Raw genomic sequence first — 20,913 nt, 5'->3', positions numbered from 1 at the left:
AGGAAAGCTGCCACATGTTTGAAAGGCAATGCGCTTACATGGTGAATGATACTGTTGATGCAAGGACATGCACCTGCCAGATGGGTATACTTCAAGCAAATGTTTGCATCTGCGTGGCTGTCAAATGAATTCGAAGCCGATGTCATGACCGATTGGCACCAACTTACTACGGCCACTTGCAAGAGCCTACAGGAGTACAATGGGAGGTTCTGCAAAGCGTTGCTCTCAATAACCTCCTACAAGTTTGTGCCAGTGACAGAGCACATTGAGAAGTATTGTTGTGGGCTGCCTAAAGGGCTTTGAGACTAATGTACAAAGAACAAAGTGGCTACCCTTACTCAACTTATGGAAGTTGCCAACATTGCTCATGCCTTGTTGAAGGGAGAGAACAATGGGTTTCATGGCAACGTAAAGGGGGGTCAACAAAATTTTTTTTATAGCAAAGAAGCCCGTTGTGAAAGTGACTCCTGAAGCATCATAAGGGTCATTAAAGATAGGGAAAGCCAAGGACTCAGCCGAGACGTTTGAAGGACATGCCAAGAAAAAGAAAAGAAAGCCTTTTCTGGGCAAGTTGTTCAAGGAAAAGAAGGCTTCAATGGCTGAGAACAAATGCTTTATATGCGAGCAGCTTGGCCATTTTGCTACAGATTGTTCCCAGAGGAGGAGGCCAGCTGACTCAAAGGACAAAGAGGACAGAAAAGGGAAGAAGCCCAAACCCACGGCCCGATTAGTGCCAGATATGGTGGGTGATAGGCCAAATGCAGATGCCAGTGCGTTATGCAGAGCGTGGGGTAAAGTCAGGACCAAACAACACTTATCTTCTTTGATCCAGGTGGTAAAGCAAACTTTATCTCACCAGAGTTGGCCATCAAGTTGGGCATCAAAACTGAAGAGATGGGGTACACAGCAAAGGTAGGGTTGGCATGTCCTGGCCACTAAGAGTCATTGGAAAGCTGTGTCTGCATATTCAGTCATATGTGGACACATAGGAATTTTATATCATACCATTGGAAGGGTGTGATACGCTGTTGAGAATCCCGTGGATGTTCTGTATACATGGAGTGCTGGATGTCTTCAAAAAAAAGATCACCCTTTAGTATAGAGGCAAAACTCACATCCTTGATGTAAAGCTTAAAGGGGAGTCTGTCCCTATTGTATGTGCTTCGGCTATCACTTCTATAATTAAGAATCATCTTTCTGCGTACTTGATTTTTGCACATGACGTTTCATATAATTGTCATTCAAATTTATTAGTGTTAAATAATGAAAGTTCGGCATTTTTTGCGAGAGTTTAGTGACTGTTTTTCTGATTCATTACTGTCTCGGTTACTGCTACAGAGGCCTGAGGATCATGGGATTGATTTGGTGCCAGTTTTAGCCCACCAAATAGGCCTCCCTGCAAGGTTAGTGCGGCTTAGCAGAAAGAGATTATGGGCCAAGTAGAGAAGCTGTTAGAAAAAAGGCTGATTCAACCTAGTTCTTCACCCTATTGCTCCCGAGTGCTTCTAGTACAGAAGAAGGATGGATCTTGGCGTATGTGTATTGACCACCATGCAATGATTAAGAATACCATCAAGAACAGGTTTCCTATCCTAAGGATTGATGATAGTCTTGACCGTTTACAGGGTGCTGCAATTTTCAGCAGGATACACCTTAAGAGTGGATACCATTAGATTTGTATCAGGCCAGAGGATGTGCACAAGAGTGAACTTAGGACGACGTTTGGTCTGTATGAGTTCTTGTCTCATATATCTTGTAAAAGACCACCACCTCATATAAAAGGGGGCCTCCTACGTCATTCTCAATCAAGCCATTCTCAAGCATCTAAGCTACTTTTTGGTCTCAAGTAGTCCTTGGTGTTTCTGTTTTTCTTAAATACTCATGCTTTACATTGTGTTTGATTCGCCTTAAGCTACAGTATTCACGTCACGCACAACGCACTTGTACAGACTACTGCTTTGGCTACAATATCCTTTCCTTGGCAGCGTTCTGGGCAACTCTTCTGAACTTAGGACGAATTAAGCGTAGCTTTATATTTTCTCACTTGGGTGTATTTCTGGCAGCTTGGGCTATTCATCATAGCTGGAAGCAACTTTTGGGTCTTGGTGTTGGTGTTCCCATTGCATTTTATTTGCAGCTTCTACAGTCTCTCATGGTTGTTTTCATTTGGGTGACATGTCCTTCACCATTTTGGGGCATTTCAAGACTATTAAGGTTATACACAACCTCTAGCTTAACCATAGCATCACTCTTCCTCGAGAGGGTGGAGCTATGTTATGTTTTATTGTGCTAGCAGTGGTGTATAAAATGCTGTCCTTGCAAACTATAGTGCCTTATAGATCCATTGGGTTCGCAAGAGTTGACACTTTTTCACCTTGTTATTAGTGACACCTAACAACAACAGTTCCATTCCATTCACAACAGAGTCCCAACAATACTTTAGTTTAATGCACATCTGGGGATATGAAGGATAAGATGGAATTGAAATGAAAAGCTCAAACTAGGTTTAGAGTGAGTGACGTTATTAGCCTCAAGCCAATCCACTTATTAGATTTCTGTTACAAGATTGCAGGTCATTACAAACACCGATGCCAGTAAAGTTCCAGGCAGTGCAATACTTTATGAATGTGTTCAGACAGTAATGCATGTTGAAGCCACCCAAGGCCTTCGTGTGCTAGCCATCAATGTCCTCGGTCGCTTTCTTTCAAATAGTGACAACAATATAAGGTAAGAAATACTCATCTGGCTCAACTATGGAGACTTGATGTATTTCGTTCTCTGCATCAGAGTTCTGATTGACCGCAGGCGTTTCCACACTATTTTTCCTTGTGCCCCATGAAAGTCACAGTATGATAATAAGCCTAGGTGACATACCACAATACTACTTAGGGAGACATCATCTTCTTTGGTGGTTGGATAGTGCAATCATAAAACTAGCTTTTACTGTGCTGAAATTGCTAATGTGACAGTCAACTTCAAAAGTTATTTTTTTCAAATTGTGCCCTTCATACGTAAAGCTGAATTAGCCAAATTTTTGCTCTGTTGTCCTGAAGCACACAGGTATGTGGCCTTGAACATGTTGCTGAAGATAATACCTGTTGACTTTCAAGCGATTCAAAGACATCGTTCAACTATAATGGAGTGTTTACAAGTACTCTTTTACTTTTTTCTTCTTCTCAGGAACTAGCTCAAAGTTAAAAGTCTGAATTATGTATACATAGACTGTTTGTAGATGCACAAACTGCTCAAAATGCTTTGTTTTAAGTTTTTGGCAAGGCTTATCAAAATTGAAAGTTAACCTTTGTATCACTTACGGGGTTTCCAAAGTGCGAGAATTTGAGCAACTGTGAAGAGAAATTTTATGCTACCCAGAAATTTTATTTCGTTCAAGGCCACCCTCATTGTTCCTAATGGAAATTCGGGAAACTCCTCTTCAGTAAATATGAGCTAGTCTCAATCAAATCATTCTTTTGAAGGCCATTGTCACCACAGAAAGTAAAGAGACAGAGATTAAAAAATTTGATGGATCGTTAGGTGTGCAAGTAACGCAGATATCCCATCATAAGTGATTCTCCCTAGAGCATGGATGATTTCAAGGCTCATGAATGGTGAAACTATTGCCAAAGCATTGTATGGTTGTATTATCCGATAGAGTACAAAACATTCATACTTGTATTTCATATACCAAGTTTTAGAAGGTTATTTTGATAATGTCCAGACACAAATGTTCTCTGAGCTGTATATCGATAAGATTTTCCAAAGACGTAAATATGCAATGCTGCATCACCCCAACCAACTCTCAAGTTTTAGCAATCTCTTTTCAACGACTCACGTGCACACGCGTGTGCGCACACACAGAGGATGGCAGAATAAGTTTTCCAAATGTACATGTAGTAAGTGTTGGGTTTGCATGTAGGACGCAGATCTATCAATCAAAACAAGAGCGCTGGATTTAGTATATGGCTTGGCAAGTGAAAGCAATGTAAAAAGTCTAACAAATGACCTACTTGAATTTTTGAGAAACAGTGCTCGTGAATTAAAGCAAGATCTCACTATGAAGATATGCTCAGTCATTCAGAAGTATGGCCCTTTCCTTTCTGACAGTTTCAATGGAACAATTGCAAGAAGCTTTTGGTCATCATCTGCTAGAATAACTATGTGTCTTTATTTTCTTGTAGAAACATGTTTAATCGCATTATGGTTTTCCTGGATGCCTTGTCAGAAAGTGATGCTAGAAAAGCATAATTCATGGCACAAAAAGGTGTAAGTAGGGTTGACGATATTGTAGATGTGGTTGGAGGTTGTATATACTTCTTGTAGCCAAGAGTCCTCTTGGCTTTGCTTTCACCTTTCAGAGGAGACTTATGTGCATCTACTTTGGTCTTGTTTCCATGCTCAAGCAATGTTTTTATGCTTTTCACGATGCCTCTCTAGCATAGATTTCCTTCTCTCCACTTTGTTGAGTGTTTGGATGTTTGGTATTCTCTTACTCTTCTAAGGCTGCCTCCATTGTCTTTGCTTGGTTTTGCTGTTAGGGCCTTATGCTCCAGTTGGAGTTTTAGAAATCATCTTATGTTTATGAAAACTCCAAGAGACCTGTTTCGGTTCTTTGTGTCTGTTTTCCGACAGACATTACATTTCTCCTTTACCATTAAGAGCATCTCTCAACGAACTTTCAGATATTTTTTTAAACTCTCTCTAGTTACATGCGATCTCAATCCTTAAGTTCAGGGTTTGAATTTTTGTCTCATCATTCTACATTATCTTCTTTGTGGGTTTTCCTTCAACTTTAGGTTTCCCACAAGTAGTACATAGCAATACAGCAAAGCGTGTGCATGTTCGTGTACGCTTGTGAATGATTAGACTGTGAATCTGTAAGGCAAGGTTGCCCCCTCCGTGCCTCGTTGTATGCTGATGCCACTCACCCCTTGTTGTTGCATTTGGATCACTTGACTTCGCTTGGTCGTCTTCATGGATTGCAATTACCCTCTGGAAATGACTTTATTGAGTAGGCTTATCATTCATGCCTCGCAATACGAGGATGACATGCGAGAGATTATGCAAGCATTGGATACGTTTGGATAAGGTCAATTTTCGAAAATCGAAACTCGTGCCTCTTAATGCATGTGCGTGGCATCATCTTTTGTGACCCGGAGATATTCTTGATCTGCATGTGGTTGTCAAACACTTGGGGTATCCTATTGGCTGGTAGATAACCAATACTCCACAAGTGGATTATGTTCGGCTCCGTATTATCTAGAGCATCATGATGGCATATGTTTAGTTTTACTTGTCATTGTTGCTTTGGCCTCGTCCTCGCCTCACATGGCTTATGTCTAATGTCTTATCACATTTGTGGGGCACTAGTTCTTGAAAGAAAGGACTCCATTTGTATCAATGGAGAAACTTTGCACTCTGAAGCATTTTGGGGGGCTGAATATTTTGGGCCTTGGCCACCACGCTTTAGCGAGGAAGGCCATTTAATGGCCTACTCTTGCACAGCGGTCTCAGCCATGGGCAATTATGATTGCAACATGCTACCACTTCCGCCTTCGGTCACTGGCAGACTTCCCTCAAGGAGATTGTGTTTGGCAAGATGGTCAGCCATATTCTTGGTTTCTCAGTCACCTCTAGGTTGCTCTTTCTTGGAAAGTCGTTATTGCTCATCTTTCATGGCATGGTAGACAACAACCAGATGGGAATTCGCTGCACTTGGAAAGCATTCACTAGAGTAGGGCATTCTCTGTTACTCTTGTTGACCGATCGCCTCACCAGGCATATATCCTTTCTTGCCAACGCATACGCACAATGGATGATGTGGTTGATACGTCTGGGAATATGCTTCTTTTTTCTCAGGCACTGCTCGCTTTGGTTGGACTTGCATCATCGTCAAAGTTGGACTGTGCTTGAGCACATGCTCGTTGTTTTCCTCCCCATTCCGCCACTGGCCAGTGAATGTTATATGTCGCATTGGGCCTTTTGGGACACTCCTCTTGATGCCATTTCTGCCCGCAACATTTATGCTTCTCTCTTGCATGAGTCTTGGCTGGCTGTTCATTATAATGCGCTACGGTCTTTGCATAAATCTTATCAATGGTGGAAAAAGGCTCTTACTGCACTTTGGAAGTGCCATTTGCCTGTTAAGGAGTGTCCAGAGTGGTCTTGTACGGTCATGTACGTTTTGCGCACGTACGACGATGTGCGGTACTAAACGAGCTAAAAAAAATTATGGTGTATGATGATGTTACGTACGTTCAAAATAAAACAACAAATAATTCTTGAGTCTAAGGCCTAGGCCCTTGGGTTTAAACTATACACTTAAACTATAGACCTAGAGCTTGTCGCTTGAGAGCTAGAACATGGGAGCATTGAGAGCTTGAGAGCATTCAGAGCTTGTAGTTGTAAGTGTTGGAGAACAAGATGGAGAGGCATTGCTTAAATAGGAAGAGGCTAGAGCATGAGAGAGGGAGAGCATGGATGATGACTCTCGATGAGTGACGGAGAGCATGGGAGAGGGAGAGCATGGATGATGACTCTTGATGAGTGAGGGAGAGCATGGGAGAGAGTGAGTGCCATTAGAATAGGTCACATCATCTCACATGGATGATGGGATTCAAGCCTTATGTCCATTGTAATTTGTCACATGTGGAAGGGCTAGGGCCTAGGCTCTAGCCTATAGCATATGATCCAATGTGGTGGAAATGGGCTCCAAAACAGCTCCAAAACTTGCCTACAACGTCCAGTAGGCAACAGTCAAAATACCACCTACGGTAAAAAACAGCTAGAAATTTTTGAACGCACGGAATGTACTAATCGAACAGAACGGTGCGTGATGGACCGTACGGAACAAGACGTTCTGTACGTCGAACGAGAACTACCCTGGGAGTGTCTGTTTCTTTGGCGTTGTTTGCTAGGAGTTCTCCCTGGTGAAACTCTCCTTAGTGCGCTTAGCTCTTCTCCTTGTGTCAGATGTTCAGCTTGTGATTAGACTGTCAAACATCTGCTTTGGGATTGTCGATTCACTAGGGCTTTCCTTGACCGCATCAGCCTATATGCGCCTCCGCTTTCCCTCGTCAGTCTTCCACAAACGATTATGGGTTTTTGGCATTCTCCCAACTTCCCTTCAACAATTTGCGGTCTTCTTCACATGGGTCAGATTTTGGTCACTATGGTCTTTGTGGTGCCAACGCAATTTTCGCATGTTCCATGAGCATGAGGAGGATCTCTTTCCTTCGTTCAAGATTTGGCTTAGGTATTCTTTACATTTTGCCTTTGATGTTGGGAACATATCTGTGGATATCTTATAGCTCTTCTATGTTTGCTTTTAGAGCTTTCACATCATGGAACATGTCTGTGTTTAAGTCAGCAGTCTCAGCCATGCACAATCATAATTGCCTCACAATCTCTAAGAGGGACGTCACTGGCAGACCTCCCTCTTGGAGATTGTGTTTGGCAAGATGGTTGCTCAATTACCTCTACTTTACTTCTTGCTTGGAAATCCGTTATGGCTCATCTTTCATGGCATTGCAAACAACAACCAAATGGGAATTTGCTACACTTGGAAAGCATCCATTGGAGTAGAGCATTCTCTCTTACTCTTGTTAACTGGTTGCCACGCCAGACATACTTCCTTTCTTGTCGAGGCATACACACGGTGGATGATGTGGTTAACACGTTTGGGAATATGCTTCATTTTTCTCAAGCAGCAGCACCCTTTGGTTAAGGCGTGCATTATCGTCAGCTTTTGGAGCGTGCTTGAGCATACACTGGCTCTTTTCCTACCCATTCCGCCACTGGCCAATGAACGCCGTACATCGGATTGGACTTTATGGGACACTGAATACCCCCAAAGATTGCTCCTGGTATGTACTGGTTGTTTCCAGGCGCATAACCAGCCATGCTTTGAAACACAGATCCACCCCCGAAATACCCAAGATGTATCGCGGGAAATGGAAAAAACATGATGCATAGGCTAGAAATTAGCTCCCTGTCTAATTAATTCAACATTTCGGCTCTAAAAGGTGGCTGGCTAAACTAGTAAAGCCAATCGAGTCGCCATCCTAACCACCTGTTCGTGGACAGAAGGAATTTGTCTTGGAGCCCCAACTAACTCTGCAACATGCGAGTGCTCCCTACCCTGTTGGGACGCATAAGGGACTTGGGCTTGAGCCTCAATAGGCTCTACTGGCTGAGTAAGTTGCCTTGCCTGTTATGACACTGGTGGAGCTTGCAAAAACTCCATAAACCTAGGATTCTGCACCAATCAAGTGAACACATTCACAGCAGCACTCGTCTAGTTGCCCAGTCATCAACCCTTGAACTTGTGGAGCATTCACATCAACAAAAGGCATAGACAATGGTGGCCGTGAACTCTCCCCAACTTCAAACACTGGAGGAATAGCCTGTTTGTCCTGTGAAGAGGAACCCTCTTTCCTTGCATCATTCATCCTATCAGCCATAGTGTAATTCCAAGCTCTTGTGCCTTGTGTCTTCGCCAAAAACCAACCAAGGCTCACTTCTTGAGGGAAAAGCAAATTTGTTCCAGTAACGGAACCATGAAACCGGCCCGTAGACTCACTAAATGGCGGTAGACTTTAGCTTTTACCCTATCGTTACTTGAACTTTACAACACAGAAAATACTCGAATAAGCCTGTGACTGGAATTTAACACTTCAAGCAACCCACGGCTTGGCAGCTAGAGTGCTCCCAAGCAAACAATGACACCACGTTGGCCCCAAGGTTGGTGCCCCTTTTGGTATTTCTTTTTTTTTTCCGAGAAAAAGATCCTTCTATTAGTTAATGAAACTGCCCATAGGGCTACAACCACCTCTACAAGAGAGGGCTACAACAATCATGATGGGGAGACTCTCCCAATGAAAAAACACAGTCATCAACCCTTGAACTTGTGGAGCATTCACATCAACAAAAGGCATAGACAATGGTGGCCGTGAACTCTCCCCAACTTCAAACACTGGAGGAATAGCCTGTTTGTCCTGTGAAGAGGAACCCTCTTTCCTTGCATCATTCATCCTATCAGCCATAGTGTAATTCCAAGCTCTTGTGCCTTGTGTCTTCGCCAAAAACCAACCAAGGCTCACTTCTTGAGGGAAAAGCAAATTTGTTCCGGTAACGGAACCATGAAACCGGCCCGTAGACTCACTAAATGGCGGTAGACTTTAGCTTTTACCCTATCGTTACTTGAACTTTACAACACAAAGAAAATACTCGAATAAGCCTGTGACTGGAATTTAACACTTCAAACAACCCACGGCTTGGCAGCTAGAGTGCTCCCAAGCAAACAATGACACCACGTTGGCCCCAAGGTTGGTGCCCCTTTTCGTATTTCTTTTTTTTTTCCGAGAAAAAGATCCTTCTATTAGTTAATGAAACTGCCCATAGGGCTACAACCACCTCTACAAGAGAGGGCTACAACAATCATGATGGGGAGACTCTCCCAATGAAAAAACACAGTCATCAACCCTTGAACTTGTGGAGCATTCACATCAACAAAAGGCATAGACAATGGTGGCCGTGAACTCTCCCCAACTTCAAACACTGGAGGAATAGCCTGTTTGTCCTGTGAAGAGGAACCCTCTTTCCTTGCATCATTCATCCTATCAGCCATAGTGTAATTCCAAGCTCTTGTGCCTTGTGTCTTCGCCAAAAACCAACCAAGGCTCACTTCTTGAGGGAAAAGCAAATTTGTTCCGGTAACGGAACCATGAAACCGGCCCGTAGACTCACTAAATGGCGGTAGACTTTAGCTTTTACCCTATCGTTACTTGAACTTTACAACACAAAGAAAATACTCGAATAAGCCTGTGACTGGAATTTAACACTTCAAACAACCCACGGCTTGGCAGCTAGAGTGCTCCCAAGCAAACAATGACACCACGTTGGCCCCAAGGTTGGTGCCCCTTTTGGTATTTCTTTTTTTTTTCCGAGAAAAAGATCCTTCTATTAGTTAATGAAACTGCCCATAGGGCTACAACCACCTCTACAAGAGAGGGCTACAACAATCATGATGGGGAGACTCTCCCAATGAAAAAACACAGTCATCAACCCTTGAACTTGTGGAGCATTCACATCAACAAAAGGCATAGACAATGGTGGCCGTGAACTCTCCCCAACTTCAAACACTGGAGGAATAGCCTGTTTGTCCTGTGAAGAGGAACCCTCTTTCCTTGCGTCATTCATCCTATCAGCCATAGTGTAATTCCAAGCTCTTGTGCCTTGTGTCTTCGCCAAAAACCAACCAAGGCTCACTTCTCGAGGGAAAAGCAAATTTGTTCCGGTAACGGAATCATGAAACCAGCCCGTAGACTCACTAAATGGCGGTAGACTTTAGCATATGTACAATGAGGCTAAATCAAGAAATGGGAGGAGGGAAAAGCCACACAGGTGGCCATCTGAGCTCACCGTGGACCATGGTGAAAATGGCCAAAGACGCTAGAGTCGAAGGAAAGCCTCTCTGCGCTCTCGCATGCGGTCGGAGCTGCCCTGGAGTCTCTCAAACTACCTCTGAGAGTATGGATCATCTCTAGCCAAAGATCCCGAACAGTCTCTGTTGGTGGTATAGGGCGAGCCTCGAAGATACGGAAGCAGCGGGCCCGCCATATGAACCAGAGTGTCAGGCCGCTAATGAGCTCCAAACACTCCTCTCTCTCATTGCACCACTCCTGTGGAGTAAGCTCTGTAGCAGGCTAGAGTGTAGGTCGATCCCCCTGCATCACTATCATCCTGTTGGTGGAGGATAGCTCAAACTGAAGTGCCGGGCCCGTGAGAGTGGACCAAGCAGCTGCCCCCCAAGTGTACTGCCGAGCTGTGGAAAGAGCTGGCATTAACCGAAGAACACGAAGCCACACCTTCTGTGCCAAAGGACAGTCCCAAAGACAGTGACACTGACTCTCCACAAGATGGTCACAAGCTACACATGCGGCCGAGAGACTGTAGCATGGATAATGTGTCGTGCTCTCTACAGTGTGGGTGCCCCTCAGTGCAATGTGCGTGTCAATCTCACTCAACCAATGGAAACTCACTCAAACAGAATGACAGAAACAATGGATAACAACAGAACAACAGAGACACAACAGTGGACCAGAACATGTGGACTTGACTATCTCAAAGAACCATGTACAGACTCAGGCGTGGCAGCACACTCAGCTCTAGCCCAGGACTCACAAGTACAAATGGGGGTGTCGAGGCTCAGATGTGCAGGGTGAGTGCGGAGGTGCTCTGTGTAAGACCCGCTACCAAGATGACTACGTACAAGATAATGATAATGACCCAACGGCTACTACTCATAGATACAATCATAAAGAGCCACCAATGGCTCATAAATGTCAGCCAGCTAAGTGTGACCTGGCCACATGTCCACTAGGCCACCATCCGTATCCCTGCCACGTGTCACTGCCCAGAGTGTGTCACTGCCCAGAGTGTCCGTCCAGTGTGAACAGACCAGACCAATTGTACTAACTGTAACTGTGTCCTGTGAAAGTGACACTGTAGCCTGCTACAGGTTGCCTGCCACCACAAGACTGGTCACCGTCTCGGTGAGCCAAACACTGAATGAAACTGCAAAAGCAACTATATGTACAATGAAAGGTGGGGCAAGAGCACAGTCCTGTCACCCAAGGGAAAGTGTCGTCACCACTGCTGCTCCAGAAGTATCCGGATCGGGAGGAGCCATCAGATCGATCGTGTAACGATGCGGTTGCTGGACTGTGCTCTGCATAACCTGGCTTCCTGTGGTTGAAGCAGCCATCTGCTGCACAGCGGATGGAAGCACCTGCCCTGAAGTGAACTCCGGACGCCTAGTAACACAACCATGGCAGTGTGCACCAGCAACACCGTCACAGCAAGGAACACTCTGGCTCTGCATGTGTGGCATCTGGACCTGAGACCTTTGCTGAGTAAAGTACTGGAATTGGGGCTGTGGGTAGTGTCCCATGAACTGCTGAGAGGGCTGAGAGGGACCTGCTGGTGGTGCAAAGCCTACTGGATTCTGGACCTGTATCCCTGGCCGAGTCCATCCATATCCCACAGAAACCTGGGTAGGTCTGTTACCATACATAAGCATTTCTTAAAATCCCTGCACCTGTGCTTTTAGGTCATCAATAATCCTTGATTTTATCTTCAATGCTTGTTGTAGTGCAAAAATTGTTGCGTCTCGATCTACGATGGCACTCTCGGCAACTCGCAGAGATCCCTCCATAGCTGCGTATGTGGCGGAGTGACGCTTGTGCGTTGCAGCTAGCTGCTCTGCGCCTAGCTTGATGGTGGCAATAGCAGCTCTGGAGTCCTGAAGTAACTTCTCTGAAAGCTGAAACAAAGAAGTGGAGTCGGTCATACTTGAAGATCCCTCAGATGCATGTGATGCTGGAGGGCGCACCTGTGGCACAGCCGGCGAGCTAGAAGTAGGTACAGCTGGTGTAGTAGGTGCCTCTGAGATTGTTGTTGTAGGTGGAGAGAGAGATATGTTGACCGGTGTATGAGTGAAGATGGGAGAAGAAGGAAGAGGATTCTGTATGGGTGAAGTGACCATCCTGTCCTGAGGAGCGGCAGTAGACACTAGCACTGGCACAGCAAAACTAGGGGTAGAAGTAGACGTGTGACGCTGAAAATGTACCCTAGTCTGCCGGCTTTCAGAAACTGGCAAGGATAGTAGAGACTTCACTATATCCTTCACCACTTTCGCCTTGATCTTCTTTTTCTTGGTGACTGTGGGGTCAACCTGCATGCTCACGGATTTCCTTTTCCCTTTCGAGGTTCCCTGCTCCTCATCCACTTCATTTGGGTTAATAGGTATGTTTATGACCCATGCCAAGAGAGGTGCCGCAAAACATTTAAAACTTAACTGCACAGACTGCACTTGGGCCCGAAATCTTTTAGCCCTAGTTTGCAAAGAGCTGAAGAGAATCTGGTGGAATCCACAAGGGATAGTGTGGATTAAACAGTAGAGCCCGTCGCAGTGGAAGAAGGTAGTGAGAAGATCAATTTTTTCCTTGTCTTCTTTGGCATCTCGAGCCAGAAAGTAATACCTGAAGATTGCGAGAAGCCGTCTGTTTCGCTCATAATCCGGGTGATCCGAACTCAGTAGCTCTTGACATGCTTGAATTGTCGCATCCTTGGACAGCAAAGAGAAAGTGCGAGTAGTAGGCTTCACAGCTGGAAAGTTGGTCATACCCATGGCATGGCCAAGCCTTGTAGCTGTTAGCTTGTGGCCCCGGACCTTTGGAAAGTCTTTCAACAGTTGATGTATCATCTCTGCTGGAACCGTATCAGGTAAATCTGCATCAGCCAATGCTGTGAGACCCAGAGTCCATAGCTGAGCAGTCGAAAGCACTTCACTGAGAGATGGTCGAGGTTGCTACATATAAAAATTTAATGAGAATGCTGTGCGATTTTTCGAAGAAGCAGGCCTCTTGATTTCATGAGTGATGATTGGCGGCTTTCCTTTCTTCTGAGCCACTTTTGAATGTTCCTCCTGATCACTGGAAGCACCTGACTCGAAATTTACCTCTGAATCATCAGATGCTGCTGAGTCTGCTTTGTAGCTCGCATCACTTGGGTCACTGGAGGTAAAGTCATCTATGCCATGGCTGCTGCTTGCAGATACTTCCTCTGCTTCGCTCTCTGATTCTGCAACCAGAGCTTTCCTCTTCTTCAACTCTACCTTTCTCTTGCTACTTCCTTCTGGCTGTTTCTCCTGTTTCTTGCTACCTCCTGCCATGGTGAGGTTCGGGTGGATGACAAAACAGTGTGTAGATTAGTAGACCAGGTGATGGAAAAGCACCACGGATCAGTCAGATGCAGACCAAGGCGGAGTATAGAAACTCTGGGACGAAAAACGCTAGCAGTTCTGATGGTAGGGACCTGCACAGGTAGGGGGCGAGGATTCTAGAAAAGCCAGTGTAGGGACGATTTGGGATTGGGCTAGGCTGATTGGTTAGGGTCTAGGTGCATTGGGTAAAGGCGGAACAATGGGGTAGGGGCGAGTTTAGGGTATAGGGGCGATTGGGTAGGTAGGGGTGAATAAGTGAGTCTGCGAATTTTCTTGGGCTGGGGTGTTTCCAATAGGGCTGGGGCGAATTGACAACAGGGCTGGGGCGAATTGAGAGGAACTGGGTAGGGGCGAATTTGAATTGGGTAGGGGCGAATTGAGAGAAACTGGGTAGGGGCGAATTGACAACAGAGCTGAGGCGAGGGGTCGATAGGGGGGTGGGCGAGGGCTGGAGAGGGGTCGACAGGGGAAGGTCGAGGGCGAGGGCGAGGGCTGGAGGGGCGAGGGGTTGACAGGGGACTAGGGCGAGCTTTGGAGAGGGGAGACGAGGGCGAGGGAAATTAGTGGTGAATGGTGAGGGGCAGCCACATTCAACAAAAAGCAGTTATGAGATGAGGCTTATTGAAAATGTAAGGAAATTGGTGGGCAGCAAACGGTATGAAGATGCCTTTTTGCTGTAAGAAGTGCCAATTCATCTAAAGAAGAGCTCCATGTGGATGTCTACGAGGCATTGTTAGGTGATATAAAACTTGAGACATGGCAAAAAGACGCATTCAAGCATGTTCAGGATGGGAACTCTGTAGAAGGAGAGAATGTGGGGCAGCAGGTTAAGAGATGACAAGGGGCTCAGTAAGCGAGAACAGTGCGGGGGAAAAGAAAGAACAAGGCCTAGATAGAGAGCCAGATATAAATGCTGTCAGAGATAGAGAATAACGATTGAGGCCTTATCTTTTCAGCTATGGGGTTTCATTAACCAGAACGGGCTCCAATTGACAGGAGGAAAACATCAGTACTGAATCAATTTGAGGAGTCTTTTACAAGAGATAGTCCCAGAAGGCAAAGAGAGAAATTTGATGGTGAGAGAGTGCTTGTAAAAATTAGAGACGGAAAAGAGAGATGCAGTTGAGCTGGTTTAATCGCCGAACAATATCCAATAATCAAAAGATCTATTCGATGAGACTTGAACCTCGGAAATTACAGAGGGGGAGCAAAGACAGAGACAGAACAACAGTTACTGATGCATGCATTGAAACAAGGGGAGTTTTGAAAGATAAGAGCTGTCATGAGGGAGATTTGAGAAGAGGGGAAAATGGTAAGCCAGGAGAAATACCGAATTGAGGAGGGAATTCATATGGTGTTGGGATAGCTATCATCAGTAGATGTGTATATAATTAGGGCGAGTGATAGCACTTAATCCTTGATCTGTTTACCAGTGGCAAGAGAACGCCTTCTAGAGTGACTAACTGGACTGCCCCCTGTGGCAAAATCTCTGCCAAGCTGGAACCAGCTTCTTTGCTTTTTTCAAATATTTTGCCTGATAGAGTAGCACCAGTGTGCCTTTCGTTATTTTCGGCTTTCTGAGGTGGCGATCATCCCACGCTTTGCGACGAAGTTGCTCCGCTTGCAGAGCATGTGAAGCTAAACAGCGGCTTTCATCCAATAAGGTGAGACGAGATATAGAAGCAGATTCCATGCCCCAACTTGCACGCAGACTGCCCACCCTAGGGGATCCGGAGTTGAACTCAAATGGAGCTATGGCTTCCAAACCGAAAGCGAGTTGAAAAGGTGTGTGATTCGTTGTTGCTTTGAAAGATGTGCGGTATGCCCAAAGAGTGCCGTGCACAGCCAGAGCCCACGATGCTGGATGGAGATGACATGCTTTCCGCAGGAGGGCGATCAGAACCTTGTTTGTGCTCTCAGCCTGCCCATTGGCTCTAGGGTAATAAGAGCACGACTTGCGATGAAAAATCTTGTAATTGGCCAGCAAAGTTGAGATCATGTCATTGACAAAATGACTGCCCCTATCACTGGTGATCTCTAAGGGACATCCAAATCTGCATAAAATATTTTCATATAAAAATTTGGCTACTGTATTGCCAGTGCAATCTACTGTCGCTAGTACCTCTGCCCACTTTGTTGCATAGTTGTAGCTACTAGTAGATATTTCGATTACCTGGTTGAGCCGGGGGATATATTGCACCCACAAAGTCCAAGCCCCATCTCTCAAAAGGTAGCCACGCCATCGAAACTTGCAGAGGACGGTTGGATTGCTTACTTGTCTTCGGCCCATAGCGCTGGCACACATCACAACCCTTAGAATATGCTATTGCATCCTTAAAAACGTAGGGCCACCATAGACCACTCTGTAGAATCTTCTGGGCAGTGATGTGACCAGGGTAATGGCCACCAGTGGGACCATTGTGGGCATCCTCCAGAATATGCTCCACCTCATGAGGCGAGACACAACGCTTCAGAACACCATCTCGTCCTGATTTGTAGAGCTGGCCACCAATCAAAGTGAAAGGCCTGGACTTCAACAACAATCTCCTCTTCTGCAGTGGAGATGCCTTCTCTGGGTACAGCCCAGTAGATAGAAAATGTAAGACCTCGCCGTACCATTCCGATGTTGTATCAATTTTAAAAAGACTGCTATCTGGAAAGTCATCCGCAATCCCGGTAGCTTCTTTACCTGTGTGAATGCGAGAGAGGTGGTCAGCCATTACATGATGCTTACCAGGACGAAGTACCACTTCAAAATCAAACTCTTGGAATAGGAGGAGCCATCGCCATACTCGACCTGTGACCTGAGGCTTATTAAGCAGATAGCGCAAGGCATGGTGATCAGTAATAATTGTGAAGTGGACCCCTAGCAAATAGTGACGAAATTTTTGTAGAGCATACACTATAGCCAAACCTTCCATCTCTGTGGTGCTATAGTTGCGCTCTGCTTTGGTGAGTAGGCGACTTGCATAATGTACAGGGCGATCCAAGTTGAACTCTTTGCTAGGTTGAGTCAACACAGCACCCACAGCCAGCAGACTGGCATCTGTATGCACATGAAAAGGTAGAGCCCAATCCGGGGCAACTAGAATAGGCGCTTCAGTGAGGCGTTTTTTTGAGGTATGCAAGTGCTTTAGCCTCACGGCTTGACCACTGGAAGGGAACAGCAGCACTGGTGAGCCGGGTCAATGGTTGAGCCACCTGTGCATACGTATAAACCTACGATGATAGCCGGTGTGGCCCACAAAGCTCTGAACACCTTTGGGATTTATGGGAGAAGGTAACTTCAAGATGGCCACTATCTTCTCTGGGTTGGGTGCTAAACCTTGAGCAAACACCACATGGCCCAACAGTGTGCCCTCGGTGACCAAAAAATTGTTGGGGTATAAAGCCCAATGTGGTCGCCCAGGTAAGTGGGCGGGCCGCTAGGTATGTACACATATTCTTTTGTAAAAACCTAATAAGAACTCACTATGCTCTACACATTACAGTAGAGCGAGTTCACCATATCGTCGTGCTCTTCTTCTCGCACTCTCTCTCGCGCCGCACTTCCGCTCGTACTCCTTCAACTGGTATCAGAGCTCAGATCGAGGCTCGGGGCAGCACTAGAGGAGGCTAGAGTCACCAACTCAGATTGGAGTGAAATTCAACAGGCGAAGACACGGCCCCAAATCTCGTGGGAAAGCCCGAAGGGTTCGGTGTTGTCAGAATTTCATTCTGAGGTCATCTCGACCACCGTTCGGCTTCGACAAAGGTCTACGCAGGCCATTTTCGACTACGTGGTCTCGACGGGTGCAGATCCGACTCTGCAAATTTGGGGTTTTCGGCCTACGACTGCAGGTGCTGAGGATATCGACACTCCCAACGTGTTGATTTGTGGCTGTCTACACATCAAAGGACGGCTCACAGTCCTTGGAGGCGTGTCACATACGACACGGGCGCATCTACACACAGACTGTAGGCGACATCCACTAGTTCATCAGGTAGCTTGTGTTTGCTGCTTGATATTCCAGATTTCATCCTAACATTGCAGGTACTTCCGCATGGGATGTATTGTCAGAGATGATGTATGTCTGTTGAGGGTTTGCTGGCTGTGAGTCACGCAGCAAACAACCGCCGCAGCGGTTACAACATACAATGGGAACTTTGTGGGAAGTCTATGTATTGTCAGATTTACTGCAGCCTTTGTTGAGGGTCGAGTGAGGTTTTATTGAGCTGGGGGATTCTCGAATGTTGAGATCCTTTCGGTGATACAGGTCTTGGAGCGATCCCTCGAGCACCCTTAGATAGGCAGCTAGGATGTATTGACTGTGAGTTAGACAGTTGGGATTGCATCTTTGCTTTACTGCCGTTGAGGCATTGTCGCAGTCTATGCTTACAGGACAGTGACAGAACAGTCAGAGACTGTACAGGTGCAGGACAGGTTTACCCACAGCTTACAGTGTCAGAGAGACAGTGTTTTTGAGCTGTTTTTTGGCCTTTTTGTTAGTACACCAGAGCCATTTTACAAAGGAGACTGCCGAAATTTATGCAGAATCTGAAGCTTTCTTTGGTCATTTGACAGGTTGATATTGGTTCAGAGGTCAGTTTGCAGGGGAAACTGCCGAATTTTTCCCAGGAAAGTAAACCACTGTGAAGCGTAGCTATGGCTGGATCACAGGACACTGCTCTTTACAATATCAAGAAGCTGGATGGAACTAATTTCCCATTGTCGAAGAAGCAGATTTGGCACGTGTTGGTACAAAAGAAGCTGATAAAACCTATAAAGCTCAAGGGGATAAAACCAGAAGATATGGACGAAGATGAATGGAGCGAAATGGATGAATTGGCACTTTCTACCATTATGCTGACTTTGGCAGAAAGCGTTTACTTCAATGTAGCAGACGAGATGTCTGCTTATCAAGCATGGTTAAAGCTGAGTGATCTTTATGAGAAGCAGAGTGCAGCTTCACAGGTATACTGGCTTAAGAAGCTTGTTGACTTGAAGATGAAAGAAGGGACACGTATGTCCAATCATCTGAATGAATTCAACACAATCTATAATCAGTTGTCAGCTCAAGGTGTCAAGTTTTATGAACCTGTTAGAGCTATGTTCCTGTTGATCACATTGCCGGAAAGTTGGGACACTTTTCGCACAGCTTTGAGTAATTCTGCACCTCCAGATGGTTTGAACATAGCAGGTGTAGAAGGAAGTCTGCTTACTGAAGAAACCAATAGAAAGACAATGGACAAAGGCAAAGGAACAGCCTTAGTTGTCAGGGGAAGGACCAAAGAAAAGTACAAAGGTGGAAAGAGGAATCAGTCTCGTAGCAAGTCCCGCAGTGCTAAAGGCAAGAGTGACATAGAATGCTACCACTGTGGCAAGAAGGGTCACATGAAAAGAGACTGCAGAGAATGGAAAGCAGAAAGAGGCAAAGAGAAAGCTGAAGACCATGGTGAGAAGAACAAGTCCTCAGTGAAGATTCAAGAAATAAATGTGACAAACACTGTTGCAAAGGATGATAGTCTAGTGTCAGGAGACATCTACTTCTTGAAGAATACAATGGACTCAGCTCTTCTTACAGCATCTGATGGAAATGCACTGAGTGACTGGATTATAGACTCAGGGGCATCACTTCATGTGTCTCCAAACAAGGAGTGGTTTACTTCTTATGAGACCACTAAAGATCATGTTCGGCTAGGCAATGGGCAGACATGTGAGATCTTAGGTGTTGGAGATGTTCAATTGAAGTTTCAGAATGGCTCTTCTTTCACGCTGAAGAATGTGAGACATGTTCCCGCAATTACAAAAAGCTTGATCAGCACAGGTTTACTTGATGATGCTGGCTACGTCACCACTTTTGGACAGAACATGTGGAAGATATCCAAGGGTTCTATGACAGTAGCACATGGAGTAAAGTCTGGAGGACTTTACATGATTTATGTATCAAATGTCTCTAAAAATGTAATCAATGTAACCGAGCAGCCGAACGTTTCTTTGTGGCATAGCCGGTTAGGACATATGTCCAAGAAGGGAATGGAAATCTTGTCTCGTTCTGGTTATTTGCCTGGCTTTTCATTTAATGATTTTGAATTCTGTGAACATTGTCTGTATGGTAAGAAAACACAGCAGCCACATGAGCATAGAAGCAGTAGAAGAGATACACAGTTGGCACTTGTTCATAGTGATTTGTGTGGACCTATGCCTAACCTATCTCTAGGGGGAGCTTCTTACTTTATGACATTTATAGATGATTACTCGAGGAAAGTATGGGTTTACTTTCTCAAGCACAAGGATGAAGCGTTTAGTGTTTTCAAAACGTTTGTGACACTTGTGGAGAATCAGAGTGGCAAGAAGCTTAAATGCTTACGCATTGACAATGGTGGAGAGTATGTTTCAAAGGCCTTTCAGGACTTTTGTGAGTCAAAAGTTATAAACCGTGAACTTATTGCTCCTTACAATCCTCCTCAAAATGGTGTTGCTGAGAGGATGAATAGGACCATACAAGAGAAGGTCAGAAGTATGTTGTCTAATGCACAGCTGCCAAATGGGTTTTGGGCTGAAGCTGTATCAACAACTGTTCATCTTGTAAATAGATCTCCTAGCAAGGTTTTGCAGAAGGATTCAGTGCCAGAGATGGTATGGTCAGGCAAAATGCCCTCATACAAGCATCTTAGAGTCTTTGGCTGTGAGGCATATACTCACGTTCCAAAGGAATTTAGGAACAAACTTGAGCCAGAGTAGAAAGTGCATCTTTCTAAGCTATGGTAATTCTTGTGAGATGGGGTACAGACTTTGGGATCCCGAATCCAGAAAGGTTGTCCACAGCAATGATGTTCACTTTAATGAATCCAAATATCATTCTAAACCAGAGAGGGTTGAGGAGATTAGAAGAGTTGTCTTCCAAGAAGATGGACCTGCACGTGCAAGACAAAATGTCAGGGCTCAAGAGGAGCAAGGATAGGATAGAGTGGAACCACAGGTTGTGGCTGAGCCTGAGCCACGTATTGTGCGTAGATCTGGACGTGTCACGTGACCTCCTGATAGGTTTGTTCCATCTATGAACTATGTCATGTTGACTGATTGCAATGAGCCTTCATGTTACAAGGAAGCAGTGCAAATGAAGGACTCTGAGAATTGGCAATTGGCC

At 45.3% G+C, this 20,913-nt stretch overlaps 1 protein-coding gene across 5 annotated transcripts in view; it reads left to right on the top strand.

Annotated features, from left to right (window-relative positions):
* Positions 1-20,913, top strand: part of LOC147429159 (AP-1 complex subunit gamma-2-like) — a 244,286-nt gene that overhangs the window by 121,978 nt on the left and 101,395 nt on the right. For all 5 annotated transcript variants that reach the window (XR_015185812.1, XR_015185811.1, XM_086495289.1 and 2 more), the window contains 3 exons: positions 2,573-2,727; positions 3,061-3,151; positions 3,917-4,080. Coding sequence is in view for 3 of the 5 variants with exons in the window: in XM_086495289.1 (XP_086351415.1) it covers positions 2,573-2,727; positions 3,061-3,151; positions 3,917-4,080 (410 nt within the window). In the remaining 2 variants the exon portion in view is untranslated. The remainder of the gene's footprint in view (positions 1-2,572; positions 2,728-3,060; positions 3,152-3,916; positions 4,081-20,913) is intronic.

Source organism: Adiantum capillus-veneris, chromosome 22, assembly GCF_014529385.1.
Source record: "Adiantum capillus-veneris isolate H3 chromosome 22, ASM1452938v2, whole genome shotgun sequence".
Classification (NCBI taxonomy): Eukaryota; Viridiplantae; Streptophyta; class Polypodiopsida; order Polypodiales; family Pteridaceae; genus Adiantum; species Adiantum capillus-veneris.
Note: the sequence above shows the minus strand (reverse complement) of the source record. Positions and strands in the feature narration are given on the sequence as shown.